Source organism: Muscardinus avellanarius (genome assembly GCF_963383645.1).
Source record: "Muscardinus avellanarius genome assembly, chromosome: 5".
NCBI classification, from domain to species: Eukaryota; Metazoa; Chordata; class Mammalia; order Rodentia; family Gliridae; genus Muscardinus; species Muscardinus avellanarius.
Genome location: NC_137790.1, coordinates 63,135,436 through 63,149,413, shown reverse-complemented (window position 1 = coordinate 63,149,413; position 13,978 = coordinate 63,135,436). Strand labels below are relative to the sequence as shown.

The following is a 13,978-nucleotide window of genomic DNA, read 5'->3' as shown; positions in this document are numbered from 1 at the left end:
TATCAGACAAATAAAACTGTTATGAGAGATTATCATTTTTAATTTTGGATAAATTGCTATAATACTGGACGTCAACCACTAAGCCAAGCATGGGAGGGAGGGATGGGGAGAGAATGGGGTGGGGATCGGGTAGGGGGCTGACTGGGCGATGTGTGCATGTATGTCTACAAAAGTTTGTATCCCACTATGATGTATGAATACAATGCACCAATAAAAAAAAAAGTACAGTGAGGAATTAATAATCTTTCCAAATGCTTACTATGCATATCAACTATACTTTTCCTGGTATATAATCATTTTGAACCATACTTTTAAATTTTTGCCTAAATGTAAATGATATGTTTACTCTTTCTTTTTTAGTTTAAGAGTACTTTACTGATTATCTGTGAGAATGATTATGTTCTTGAAGCTCCATGTCCAGTCATCAAGGAAGAAGAGAATGATCATGATATAGTCTCCTATGAAATCCATGACCTGCCCTTAAAATACTTCCATTTCACAAGTGTCAAATCTAAGATCCTGGTATGGGATATTCTTGAGAGATTATCTATCTCCTACTATTCTTCCTTTCACTGTAATATAAAGTATCTTGAATGAATTGCTTGGGAGAATACAAAGAAGAATAAGATAGACCCTTATTTTATTTTATTTTTTGGTGGTACTGGGGTTCCTGGAAGCCCTTCTACCTCCAGGCTACACTCCCACGGGCTATACTCCCAGACCTATTTTTTAACTTTATGTGGAAACAGGGTCTCTCAAGCCAGCGAGGCTGGCTCCGAACCAGCGCGATCCTCCTGTCTCTGCCTCCCAAGCGCTGGGATTACAAGCGTGTGCCACCACGCCTGGCAGATAGATCCTTTTAAGGATTTTAAGGAGCTTATAATCTGATAAGAGAGCAGCTAACATTTTAGGAGGGAAGGCAGTAGGGAATAGACACTAAAATCCAGTTTCAAAAATGGAATCATAAGGGTGTGCGGAGGAAGGGATAGAGATGCTGAAGAGTGGGGGAGGCCTAATAGGGCTGTGTGGAATTGACCAGGCCTAGAGGATGCAGAGGCTGGGACACCATGGCAAGGGGAAGCAGAGTCGTGAGAGTTTTTAGGCAATGAAGAATGGAGGACTGGAGAAATGCAGGGGTACAGTCTGTGAAGGGATGTGACAGAAATATGACCAGACCATAAGGTTCCTTAAATGCTAGCCAAGGCATTTCAGTGTAGACTGTTGGGATCCACTGTCAGTTTTTGAGGAAGGGATTAATATAATGAGATTATATATTTTGGAAAAATAATTCTGAGGAGTGAATAGAAGAAAGAGATAAAAAGATGGGAGGCAGCAAGACTTAAGTGTTGGGGGTGGGGGGCTTCTACAGTTGACACTGGATAAACAGTGAGGGCCTATATCACAGTGTTATTGAAACTGAAAGCAACTTTTCTAATGGAGTGTTTCAGTCCACCTAGTTCTTGGGTTCACAGTCATAGCCCCTGAGAAAAAACCATGTTTAATTTCTCAATTAGGAGAAAATGACAAAACAGCTTCTATAAAACCAGTATCAATGGGGGTAAAACAGAAATGACAGTTGTTACAATGATCTGAAAGTTTTAATGATAAAAACATATTCCCAAAGTGATAATTACTTTCCTTTTCTTTCTTTCTTTCTTTCTTTCTTTCTTTCTTTCTTTCTTTCTTTCTTTCTTCTTTCTTTTGTTCTTTCCTTCTGTCTGTCTGTCTTTCTCTCTTTCTGTCTCTTTCTTTCTTTCTTTCTTTCTTTCTTTCTTTCTTTCTTTCTTTCTTTCTTCTTTCTTTTGTCTTTCCTTCTGTCTGTCTGTCAGTCTTTCTCTCTCTTTCTGTCCCTTTCTTTCTTTCTTTCTTTCTTTCTTTCTTTCTTTCTTTCTTTCTTTCTTTCTTTCTTTCTTTCTTTCTTCTTTCTTTTCTTGTGCGGTCCTAAGGATTGAACTCGGGACATTTTACCTCTGAGCTCTACCCCCATTCTGTTTTATTTTTCATTTTAAGCAGGATCTCACTAAGTTCCTGAAGGTCTCACTAAGTTACTTGAACCAGTGATCTTACTGTGTCAGCCTCCCAAAAAGTGGGATTACAGGTATTTGCCATGATGCATGGTGATAATTGTTTTTAAATTGTTATTTGTTACATCAGAGCTGTGAGTTTTTCTATTACCCTGTCTGTCTTTGTCATTCTCTCAGTAGTGTAAATAAATGTTACAGCTGTTCTTATATTTACTTAATGTCTCCTTTTAAAGAGATTAATAGAAATTGAAAAGAGAGAGAGACTAAAAGCATTAAAGGAGAAGGAAAGGGAAGCAAGGAGGCAGATGCTAATAGATGAGATGGGAGAAGATGGAGAAAAAGAATTCCAAGAGGAGGAGGAAGAAGAAGAGGAAGAGGAGCCACTACCTGAGATCTTTATTCCCCCAATTCCCTCTCCCATCCTCTGTGGCTTTTACTCTGGACCAGGGAAGTTCTGGCTTTCGTTGGTGAGTAATAATGTAGTAATTTTTAATTTAGCCATATTCCAATCTAGCTCATAGTTATTGTTTACCACCACATTCTTCCTTATTGACATGTTAAGACTTCATTTATTAGCTACTTTTGAAGTTGTGAATTCGGATAAATAAATGTGCATTACAATTGTTTTTCTATCATCATAACTTCTCTTTTATGTGTTTATTTGTTACATCATTATCATCACCCATGACAAGGATATATGATCCAGGCAGGTCATGGGGCACAGGAATCAAGAGTAGAAGGGAAAAGAGTTAAGAAGTTTTCCAAAGCCAGGTGTGGTGGTGCACGCTTGTAATCCCAGCATTTGGGAGGCTGAGACAGGAGGACTGCATAGGTTCAAAGCTAGCCTCAGATACTTAGTGAGGCCCTTTACAATTCAGTGAGACCCTGTTTCAAAATAAAGAATTAAAAAATAGGGCTGGGTATGTTGCTGTGAGGTAGAATGCCCCCGGGTTCCATCACCAGTACCAAAAACACACACACAAAAAAAACAAAAAAAACAAAAACAAAAAAAACACACAGAAGTTTTCCAGCTGAGTCTGTGATTTTTTTTTCAATTTTGAAAACAATAGCTTTCATTAACGCATTGTCCAGTAGACTTCTGCTTGCATCTCATTACCTACAACTATGCTATATGGCACAGGGAAGTCCAAAAATATGAGTGATTTTAGATGGTCTCATGACCACCCTGAGCAATGCTTGGCTTTGACTAGTAAGGAAGAAGGGAAGAATGAACCTCTGGAGGACAAATACCAGGAACTATCACAATGTGGTGGGAGTATATCCTCCACTGACATATTTTCTAGACTTATCATGAAACACTATCTCAACCTATTATAAAACAAGATTTCCTTCATTAAGGATGTCATAATTTTCCATTCTAACCCTCCCCCAGAAAAAACTGACATAAAAGTATTGTCAATGAAATATAACTCAGCCAAACATTATGGCATATTCTTGTAATCTCAGTAACTTGGGAGACGAGGATCACAGGTTTGTGGCCAGCTTTAGATACTTAGTAAGGCCCTCTGCTACTTAGTGAGACTCTGCTTCAAAATAAATAATAAAAAATAAGCCAGACGTGGTGGTGCACGCTTGTAATCTCAGCATTCAGGAGGCTGAGACCGAAGGATTGAGGTTCGCGGACGGCTTCAGCTACTTAGTGAGGCCCTCTGCAACTTAGTGAGACCTGATTTAAAAAAAAAGAATAAAAAATAGGGCAGGGGGTGTAGCTCGGAGGTCGAATGCCCCTGGGTTTCATCCCTAGACCTGTTAAAAAAAAAAAAAAGAATAAAAAATAGGGCTGGAGGTGTAGCTTGGAGGTAGAATTTTCCTGGGTGTAATCCCTAGTACTGAAAAAAAAAGAGAAATATCATTACTCATTCATAATGAGTCTCAGTTTTTGGACAGACCAGGACACTGACTAGTCAAGGGGATGATTTTCATGTATCTATGGGCCATCTGTATCTCTTCTTTTGTGAAGTGTCTATTCAGTTCAGTTGCCCATTTCTTGATTTGGTTATTTGTTTTGCTAGTGTAGAGTCTTTTGAGCTTTTTGTGTATTTCTGGATATTAGCCCTCTATCAGAGTAGAGGCTGGTAAAGATCTTCTCCCATTCTTTAGGCTTTCTCTTTGGGTTCTTGATGGTTTCCTTTGATGAGAAGAAACCTTTTATTTTGATGGCATCCAAATTGTTAATTCTTGCTTTAATTTACTGTGCTTTGGAGGTCTTGTTGAGAAAGTTACTGCCTGTGCCTATATGTTGTAGTGTTGATCCTATTCCTTCCTCTAATAACTTCACAGTCTCTGGTCTAATTTCTAAATCTTTGATCCATATCTAGTTGATTCCTTTGCATGTGAGAGGTAAGGATTTAGTTCTGTCTTTCTACAAATGGAGAGCCAGTTCTCCCAGCACCATTTGTTTAATGGACCAAACTCATAAACTGGAGAAAAGTGTTCTTTTGTCAAAGATCAAAAACTTTTGTCAAAAGTGTTCCTTTGTCCAAGATCAATTGACTATAAGTGTGTGGGTTTGTTTCTGTATCTTTTATTCTGTTCCACTGGTCTGTGTGCCTGTTGTTGTGCCAATGTCATGCTTTTATAAATTTTTTTTTAATTTTTTTAAATTTTTTAAAAATTTTTTATTGGTGTACTGTATTCATACATCATAGTGGGATACAAACTTTTGTAGACATACATGCACACATCGCCCAGTCAGCCCCCACCCAATCCCCACCCCTTCCTCTACCCATCCCTCCCTCCCATGCTTGGCTTAGTGGTTGACATCTAGTATTATAGCAATTTATCCAAAATTAAAAATGATAATCTCACATAACAGTTTCATTTGTCTGATACCAAGCTTTTGATGACTTAAATATAACATTTCAATATTTCTTTTTACTTTCTTTCTTACCAGAGAATATTTTTTTCTATTTATTTTAGGTGAAACTATCATATGTTTATATATTTATTTTTCAGAAAAAAATCTATCCTAATATGGAATATGGACTCTAGATACCCAAAACGATCTTGAAAAAGAACAAAGCTAGAAGATATATATTTTCTGACTTCAAACCATATAAAGCTACAATAATTGAAACAGTGTGGTACTATTCTAAAGGCAGATATATAAACCATTGGAGTTAAATAAAAGCCTAGAGTTTAATTCTTCCCTATATTGTCAAGTTATTTTTGACAAGGTTTCAACAAACATTTGGTGGTGGAAATAATAATCTTTTAACTAAATATTGTTGAAACATAATAATTACATGGAAAAGAATAAAATTGGACCCTTACCTAATCCCATATACAAATATTATCTCAAAATAGATAAAAGACCTAAATATAAATCTTAAGACTATAAACTTTTAGGAGAAAATCTGGGTCAGTAAACCTCACAACATTGAAATTGGCAGTGATTTCTTGGATACGATTTCAATGGCACAGGCAACAGAAGAGTATACAAACTCCCTAAAAAATAAAAAAAATATTGTATATCCAAAGACAATGTAAACAGAGTTAAAAGTTACTAATAGAATGGGATAAAATATTTCCAAATGCTATATCTGAAGGTATATTAATATTCCAACTAGAAATCCTAAAAATTAACAACAATAAAGGCAAAAAAATACCCTTTAGAGATAGGTAAAAGACTAACATAAGTAATGAATCTCCACAGATAACCAATCTTAGTTGACTGTTGGATGGAAAATCTTGTTTCTCTGGTTCTGGTGTGTGTTACCTATTTCTTCTTTGTAGTTAATCTCTTTGAGTATTTTCTCTAGTGCTGGTTTTGAAGACATAAATTCCTTCAGTTTCTGTTTGTCATGGAAGCTTCTTATTTCTCCATCTACTTTGATAGAAAGTTTTGCTGGGTAGGAAATTTTTGGCTGGAAGTTGTTTTCTTTCAGAGTTTGGAATATGTTACTCCAAGCCCTTCTGGCTCTCATGACTTGGTTTGGGAAGTCTGGAGTGATTCTAATTGGTTTGCCTCTGAATGTCACTTGGCCCTTTGTTTTTGTTGCCTTTAGGATTCTCTGCTTGGCTTCCACATTGGTCATTTTGACAATTATGTGGCGTGGGGATCCTCTTCTCCGATCCTGTCTAAAGGGAGTTCTATAAGTTTCCTGGACCTGTGTATCAACCTCTTGCTCTATATTTGGAAAATTTTCTGCTATTACTTCCTTGAAGAGATTGTTGATCCCTTTGGTTTCACTTTCTTTTCCCTCCTCTATTCCAATTATTCTTAGGTTAGCTCTCTTAAAATGGGCCCATATTTCTTCAATATCAGATTCCTGCTGTCGGATATTTTTTCCTAGATTAGAAACTATGCTTTCATTTTTGGAATGATCATCTTCTAAGAGCGAGATTCTGTTCTCCATGTGGTCTAATCGGTTGTTTGTGCTTTGAATTGAGGCCTTTACTTCATTAATTGCATCCTTTATCTCTTTTTGGCTCTCTCTGAGTTCTTTTCGAAGCACCTTTATTATTTCTACAGTTATTTTCCTGATTTGATCTTCTAGAAATCTCTGATTTTCTGTTTTATCGGGTTCTGATGTTGTGGGGTTGTGGGCATTCATTGCTCCAGTATTATTCCTCTTTCCCATGATTTCAGAAGTTTGTGCCTTCTCTGGGTTCTTCCCTTGGGTCACTATGACTTCACTTAAGGTGTTCTGGATCTCGAGTCAGTAGTATCTCAGACCCCACTACTCCTTTACTGGGTTGTATCACAGAGTCTCCGACCCAGGGAGTCGATAGAGGCTGCTTTAGACTATGGGTGGTGCCAGGTTGCACGTTCTCCTATGGTGTGATATCTCTGCCACCGCCCCTCCCCCACTGGGTCAAGTCCCAGGGAGTACAGTACTGGGATTTCTCCTCTGTGGCCCGCAATTTGACTCACTGTTCTTGAGTACGCAGATGTAGCTGTACTGGATTCGGTGAATTCTCTGCTGCTGCCGCCGGTGGCAATATGGCGCCGCTGCTACGCCCTCGGCCTTGAGGCTGGCGTATTTCTTCTTGGTTTTGATTTCCACTCTGAATCCCTGCAGCGTGTGCTGAGCTCAGCCACTGGGAGCTTCAGATTTTACCTGCGGCAAGAAATCCCGCCTGGCTGTTCCACAGTGGCTCACCTCGGCTTGCTGTAGCCGTCCGGTGAATTTGCCACTGCCGCCGGCAGTATAGCGCTGCTGCCACGTCCTCGGGCGTGAGGCCGGTGTATCTCCTCTTTGGCTCTTAGCTCTGTTCTCAGTCCTCTTTCTCTCTGGAGCCTGGTGATTTTTTTGTTTCTCTGGTGATGGTGTTTTCTGGCTATGAAAGGCGCTGATTTTGTGGTAATGGAGATTGGTTGTTAGCGGGGCTCTTAAGCCCTGCTTTTCTCAGTTGCCATCTTCCCGGAAGTCCGCTTTTTTTTTTTTTTTTTTTTTAAACTACATTGCTCTGTAGTATAATTTGAAGTCAGGGATTGTGATGCCTCTTGCATGGTTCTTATCTTTGGCTATTCTGGGTCTTTACTTTCTCCATATAAAGTTCATGACTGATTTTTTTCTAGGTCTATGAAGAATGTAGTTGGTATTTTAATAGGAATTGCATTGAATCTGTAGATCACTTTTGGAAGAATGGCCACTTTGATGATATTTATCATTAATCTGTCTTTACTTACCCTTCAGTGCCTCCTTACAGGATATTGGGACTGTCCTCTGAGGTCACTGGCTTCGCTTCTTCACCTTTGTTTTTGTCTTCAGCACATTCCAATTGGGCTCCTGTCTCTACCACCTCATTTTGCCTGTTTCTATGTTGCCAAGCTCCATGGTCACTTCTTTGTGCATTTGACCTTTGAGAAGTATTTGATAGAGTTAGCCCTCTAGTCTTCTTAACAAGGCTTTCTTATCTTGGTTTCCAATATATCGGACTCACTACTTTTGGGCTTCTTTGATGGCTTCTTATTTGCAGAAAAAACCTGGAAGTTTGAAGTACTCAAAGTGTGACCTTAGGCCCCCTTCTTTCTTACTAAAGTAACTTTACACACTCTCATGGCTCTAAATATTACTTATATGTCAATGAATCTCAAATAGTTATCTCCAGTCATGACCTCTTTCCTCAATTTTAAACTTCATTATTGAAGGTGACAACTCTATTTGGCCCCTCAAAATTATTATGCCCAAAATATAACTTTTTGTATGTGTTGTGCTGAGGATTGAATCCAAGGCCTTATGCTTGCTAAGAAAATGCTGTACCACTGTGCCATATCCTTAGCCACCAATGCATAAATCTTAAATCCCACTTGCTCCATATAAACCTGATTCATTACCATCATAATAAGTGAGACAACTGTCCATCCATTACTAGTCTAAAACTCCAGAAGTTAATAAGGATTCTTCTCTTTTTTTCTACCTTTGATATTCTTATTTCAAAAGTATGTCTCTCATTATCCTATAGGATAATCTTTGTCTTTTTAATAAAATACTATATCCATTTACATTTAGTATAATTACTGATTTATTTTACTTTAAATCTCCTAATTTACAGCTGGGCATAGTAGCACATGCTTGTAATCCCAATACTTGGGAGGCAGAGACAGGAAGATCGCAGGTTCACAGCCAGCCTCAATTACTTAGGTTCTTTGCAACTTAGCAAGAGACTGTTTCAAAAATAAAAGATAAAAATTGGGTCGTGTTGTACCTCAGAGGTAGAATGTCTCTGAGTTTAATCCCTGGTACTACAAAAAAATCTACTAACTTACTATTTCTGTTTGTCATACCAATTCTATATTTTTTCTTTTGATTGGAAGATTAGGTAAATATTCTTAACAGTGATGAGATTAGAACCTTCATGATTCAGTTATTCCATTTTTTTGTATTGCCAATTGATGAGCTTTTCTAGGGTACATTCTATATATAAGCCATAACATCACTAGAATAAATTAAATGGACTTTAATTCATAGTCAGAGTTAAGATCTCTCTTGTGTTGAATTCTAAGTGGAAACAAAGCATCATAAAGTATTTATTATGATAATTATATAGTTACATATAAATGGATAACGGAAATGCTAAACTTATCTATAATTACAGAAATCATATAGTAGATGCTTTAAAACACATTTTGCTGAGCACGGTGGCACATGCCTGTATTTCCTGCACTTGGAAGCCTGAGACAAGAGGATCACAGGCTCACTGCCAGTTTCAGCAACTCAGCAAGGGCCTCAGCAACTTGGTGAAACTCTATTTCAAAATAAAATAGGGCTGGAGATCTAGCTGAGAGGTAGAAAGCTCCTGGATTCATTCAGTCGCTGTTAAACCCCACCCCAACCCACCCCAACCCTCACACATAAAATACATAGTGTGTTTTAAAATTTAAAATAATAAAAAAATCCGCATGCACTCATATGTGTGATATTTGAGTACCCTCTTCTATGTTATTCATCTTTTCCAGGATGGCTATGATTCTGGTTTTCTGTATCACTGTGAATTTCCCCCATATATAGAAAACAGTGATTTCACAAAACAGAATGATGAACCTTTTGATTTCCGTTTACTTGAGGATACAGAAGACAATCCAGTCTACACAATCACTTTCAGGTAAACAGAATTTCAAAAGCTTTAGAAAATTATATCCTATTACTGTCTATGTTTTTGTATATAATGGATATTGTCAATTTTTAAAGATCCTTTTAATGCATGGTTAAATAAATCAAGGGAATAAATAGAATCAAAGCTAGTTCTGAAATTATATTTAATTCTCCTTTTCAGATATTCTGTCAGAATTTCTGTTTATTACACAATTGAATTGCCTGGGTTTACCTTCTATTTGCTTGAGTGGGTATTACTGCATGGTCAGAGATAAAGGATCAGTGTTACAATAATTTTGGAGAAATTATGAATTAAATTATTAGCTTTTTAATAATTGAAAATTAAGCATATATGCCAATTGCTTATTCTTCTTAAGACCAAAGAGATTAGCTCTGAATGTCAGGTTAACTACCCTCTTCTTTCTTTTTGTATTTAACAAAATACCACATACTAGGTGTCCTACACAACAGAAATTTATGTTCGTATAGTCTGGAAACTAGTGTTGCAAGGTTCATGTGTCAGCAGGTTTGGTTTCTTTTGAGGTATCTATGGCTTCCTATGTGCATGATTTTCCTAGTGTTTCTCTTCCTGTGTCCTAATTTCCACTTTTTATAAGAACCACCAGTCAAACTGTATTAGGAGTCATTCTGATGTTCTCATTTTAACTTAATTCTGTTAAGGCCCAGTCACACAGTACATTTAGCTTCTGAGGTATTTGGGGATAGGGCTTGAATATATAATTTTGGTGGTACACAATTCAGTTCATAACAACTAAAATATATAAAAATCTCATATTTCTATTTTAAAATTAAGCATTTTCAGGCTAATAGGAAGAACCATTTGTTTTCTTTTTGTCTTATAGCGCTAGCCAAACTCTGATGTTTTGTGGAATGAAAAATGGAGCAATTAGAATGTATGTCCTAAGTAAGGATGATTTTTCATTGACTGATTTGGAGCACTACTGGCATTGCAATATGCATGACAATAATTATGGATGTGTTAAAGGCATTTCTTCTAGCTTTGATGACCGCTTCCTAGTGACTATTGGGGCAGATAGTAATATCTTTGTTTTCAACGTTTTTTCTCAACTTGAGTTACAGAAAGATATCAAAGCCAAAGTGCCATCTCCCAGGGTATGTACAATTAATAAATTAATTAAAACAATAACAGATTTTTTTTCAAATACTGGTGTAAAATTACATATGTATTTTTAAAAATTGAGAACTATTTAGGTATATTAACCTTATAAGCTTCTTGTATTATTATTATTTTGATTTTCTGATGCCTCTATAATCAAATGTTGATGGTGTTTAATTTCCTTTATTATGAAAGGTGTATAGAACGCTAATTTTTATTTTATTTTTGCAGCACTGAGGGGCATTCTACCTCCGAGCTACACTCCCAGCTCTATTTTTATTCTTTATTTTGAAACAGGGTCTCACTAAGTTGCAGAGGGCCTCACTAAGTAGCTGAGGCTGACCACAAACTTGTGATCCTCCTGTCTCGGCCTCTCAAGTACTGGAATTACAAGTGTGTACCACCATACCTGGCTTGTACCCTAATTTTTTTTAAAGAATAGTTCAAATTTTCTGTCTCAGAAGTCAGAATTTCTTCCTTTTGAAATGCACAACACCGGGCGTGGTGGTGCACGCTTGTAGTCCCCGCGCTTGGGAGGCGGAGACAAGAGGATCGCACAGGTTTGAAGCCAGCTGTGCTGGCTTAAGAGACCCTGTTTCAAAAATATAAAATAGGTCTGGGAGTGTAGCCCGGAGGTAGAAGGGCTTCCAGGAGCCCCAGTACCACCAAAAAAAAAAAAAAAAAAAAAAAGAAATGCACAATGTTTTCAGATATATACATATATATTTGTTTTGTTTTTCATTTATTAATTTACTCATTGTAAGGGCATGTATAGGATATACACCATAAAGTGTGCTTTTGAAAAAGGTTGAAAAATGTTCATAACTTTATTTTTATTTATTTTTATTTATAAATTTATTTATATTTTGTGGTACTGGGGATGGAACCCAGGGGAATTCTACCTCTGAGGTATGCCCTCAGCTCTATTTTTTTATTCTTTAATTTGAAACAGGGTCTCACTGAGTTGTAAAGGGCCTCACTAAGTAGCTGAGGCTGTCCGTGAACCGCGATCCTCCTGTCTCAGCCTCCCAAATGCTGGGATTACAAGCGTGCGCCACCATGCCCAGCTTCATAACTTTAGTTTTAGAATGCAACAATGTGGATCCTGATCAAAGATTCACTACAAATTCTATTCTTATATATATTATTGGCTTTGTGATGAAGATTAAGGGTTCAGATCCCCAAATTATAGCTTTTTGCCTTGTCACAGAGCTAGAATTTTGTATTACCAAAGTGGTTTCCCTGGATAAAATCACTGTTTAAGAACCATTAGAATTACGTCTCAAGGCTAAGGTATTGTATTAGAAGCACCATAGCTTAAATTCCTAAGAACATGTAGACCTCTCATTTAACAGGCTACTTCAAAAGAACATATAAAGAATGTGGGGAAGATAAGGGCTTATCCTCACTAGGTTATTTTATTTTTTGTGATACTGGGGGTGGAACCCAGGAGCTTTCTACCTCCGGCTATACTCCCAGACCTATTTTATATTTTATTTGGAAACAGGGTCTCACAAAGTTACTGAGAGCCTCATTAAGTATCTGAGGCTGGCTTTGAACCTGTGTGATCCTCCTGTCTCCGCCTCCCAAGCGCGGGGATTACAAGCGTGTGTCACCACACCCGGCCTCACTAGGTCTTTTTTTTTTTTTTTTTTTTTTTTTTGGTGGTACTGGGGTTCCTGGAAGCCCTTCTACCTCCGGGCTACACTCCCACACCTATTTTAAACTTTGTTATTTTTGGAAACAGGGTCTCTTAAGCCAGAACAGCTGTCTTCAAACCTGCGCGATCCTCCTGTCTCCGCCTCCCAAGCGCGGAGATCACAAGTGTGTGCCACCACGCTGGGCCCCTCACTAGGTCTTTTTAAGTGAGTTAAATTTTCACTTCTTTTAATAGCAGCAACATTTGGTGTATATGCCACAGTTTAAGGAGGATCTAGCTTTGAGAGTGGAATTGTAGAAGGAAAAGTATATGAATAAAAAGAAAATCTTTATTTTTCTTTCTTGTGCCAGCTCTTTCTCTAAAAAACCATACTGGATAGGAAAAGTTCATTCCACGATTTAGTAGTGTCTTTTTATGTATGGCCATAGTCAATATTTCTTAAATCATCAAAGTAGACTCTGATTTTAAAGGGCAAAATGAGAACAAATTGACATTGTTTTTATAGTTTTATTGGTGCATTGTAGTTATACATCATAGTAAGGTTCAAAGTCATACAAACCCACATGCACACAGGTCTTGGTGTGTTTCTTTTCAGTTCCCACCTCACCATCCATGCATAATAGATTGGTAATGATATCTTCATACATGTGCGTAGCATAATTTGAATTGCTTCTTTCCGGTTCTTTCTTTTCCCCTGCCCTTCTCCCTTTTCTTTTCCCCTTCCACACAATTCTACTAGTCATCCAATTATCTAGTCTCTTTTGTTTCCTGTTTTCTCTCTTTCTTCCATAAATGAGAGAAAACATTTGACTCGACTTTGTGAGACTGGCCAATCTCACTTAGCATAATATTTTCTCATTTCATATGTTTTCCTGCAAACAACATAATTTTGTTATTCTTTATGGCTGAGTAAAATTCCATCATGTATGTATACCATGTTTTGGTTATTCATTCATCTGTTAACAAAAAACACAAACCAACTAAAATCTGCAGAAGGTCCTTACTTTAGAATGTCCTGGGAACAAATGCCTGAGACCAACCCAAGAACAATTAAATTAGAACCTAGGGAGGTGAGGCCCTGCATTTCATAAAATATCCTCCACCTGGTTCTGATGTGCAGCCAGGATTGAGATCCTTTGCATATAGTTTTGAACTGTGAGAAGCATCTCTGTTTAACTCAACTGTATTTTAAAGAACTGTGGCAGAAGGCAGCTATCTGTATAAGTATCAAATTTGGCACAATGATATTAAAGCACCAAGGGACTTAGCTCTTAGCAAAAAAGAATAAAGTATAAATTCAAAATTTTTATGTTTTGAGTAATTAAAAGTACTATTTATTAGCCATCACTCTCTCTTATGTTAGTCATATGTATGACTTCACTTTTAGTAAGTCATAAATCTTGACTTCCATAAAAACATATATATATATATATATATATATATATATATATATATATATATATACACACTCTATTTGTTTACATTTCATACACATGAAGACTAATAAAACAGCTTGGTAAAAAGAGGGTCTTTATTTCTTTAAAAAAACAGACTTATGTGCTATAAAAGAGAATAGAGAATGAATAAGTTTAAT

General features: G+C 37.0%; 1 protein-coding gene across 1 annotated transcript in view; it reads left to right on the top strand.

The window, feature by feature from the left end:
- Positions 1 to 13,978, top strand: part of CFAP44 (cilia and flagella associated protein 44) — a gene marked incomplete at both ends in the record, with an annotated part of 101,585 nt that overhangs the window by 38,289 nt on the left and 49,318 nt on the right. Inside the window, 4 exons of the mRNA XM_080696517.1 lie at positions 361 to 522; positions 2,258 to 2,491; positions 9,451 to 9,596; positions 10,450 to 10,720. Of these exons, the coding sequence (XP_080552643.1) occupies positions 361 to 522; positions 2,258 to 2,491; positions 9,451 to 9,596; positions 10,450 to 10,720 (813 nt within the window). The remainder of the gene's footprint in view (positions 1 to 360; positions 523 to 2,257; positions 2,492 to 9,450; positions 9,597 to 10,449; positions 10,721 to 13,978) is intronic.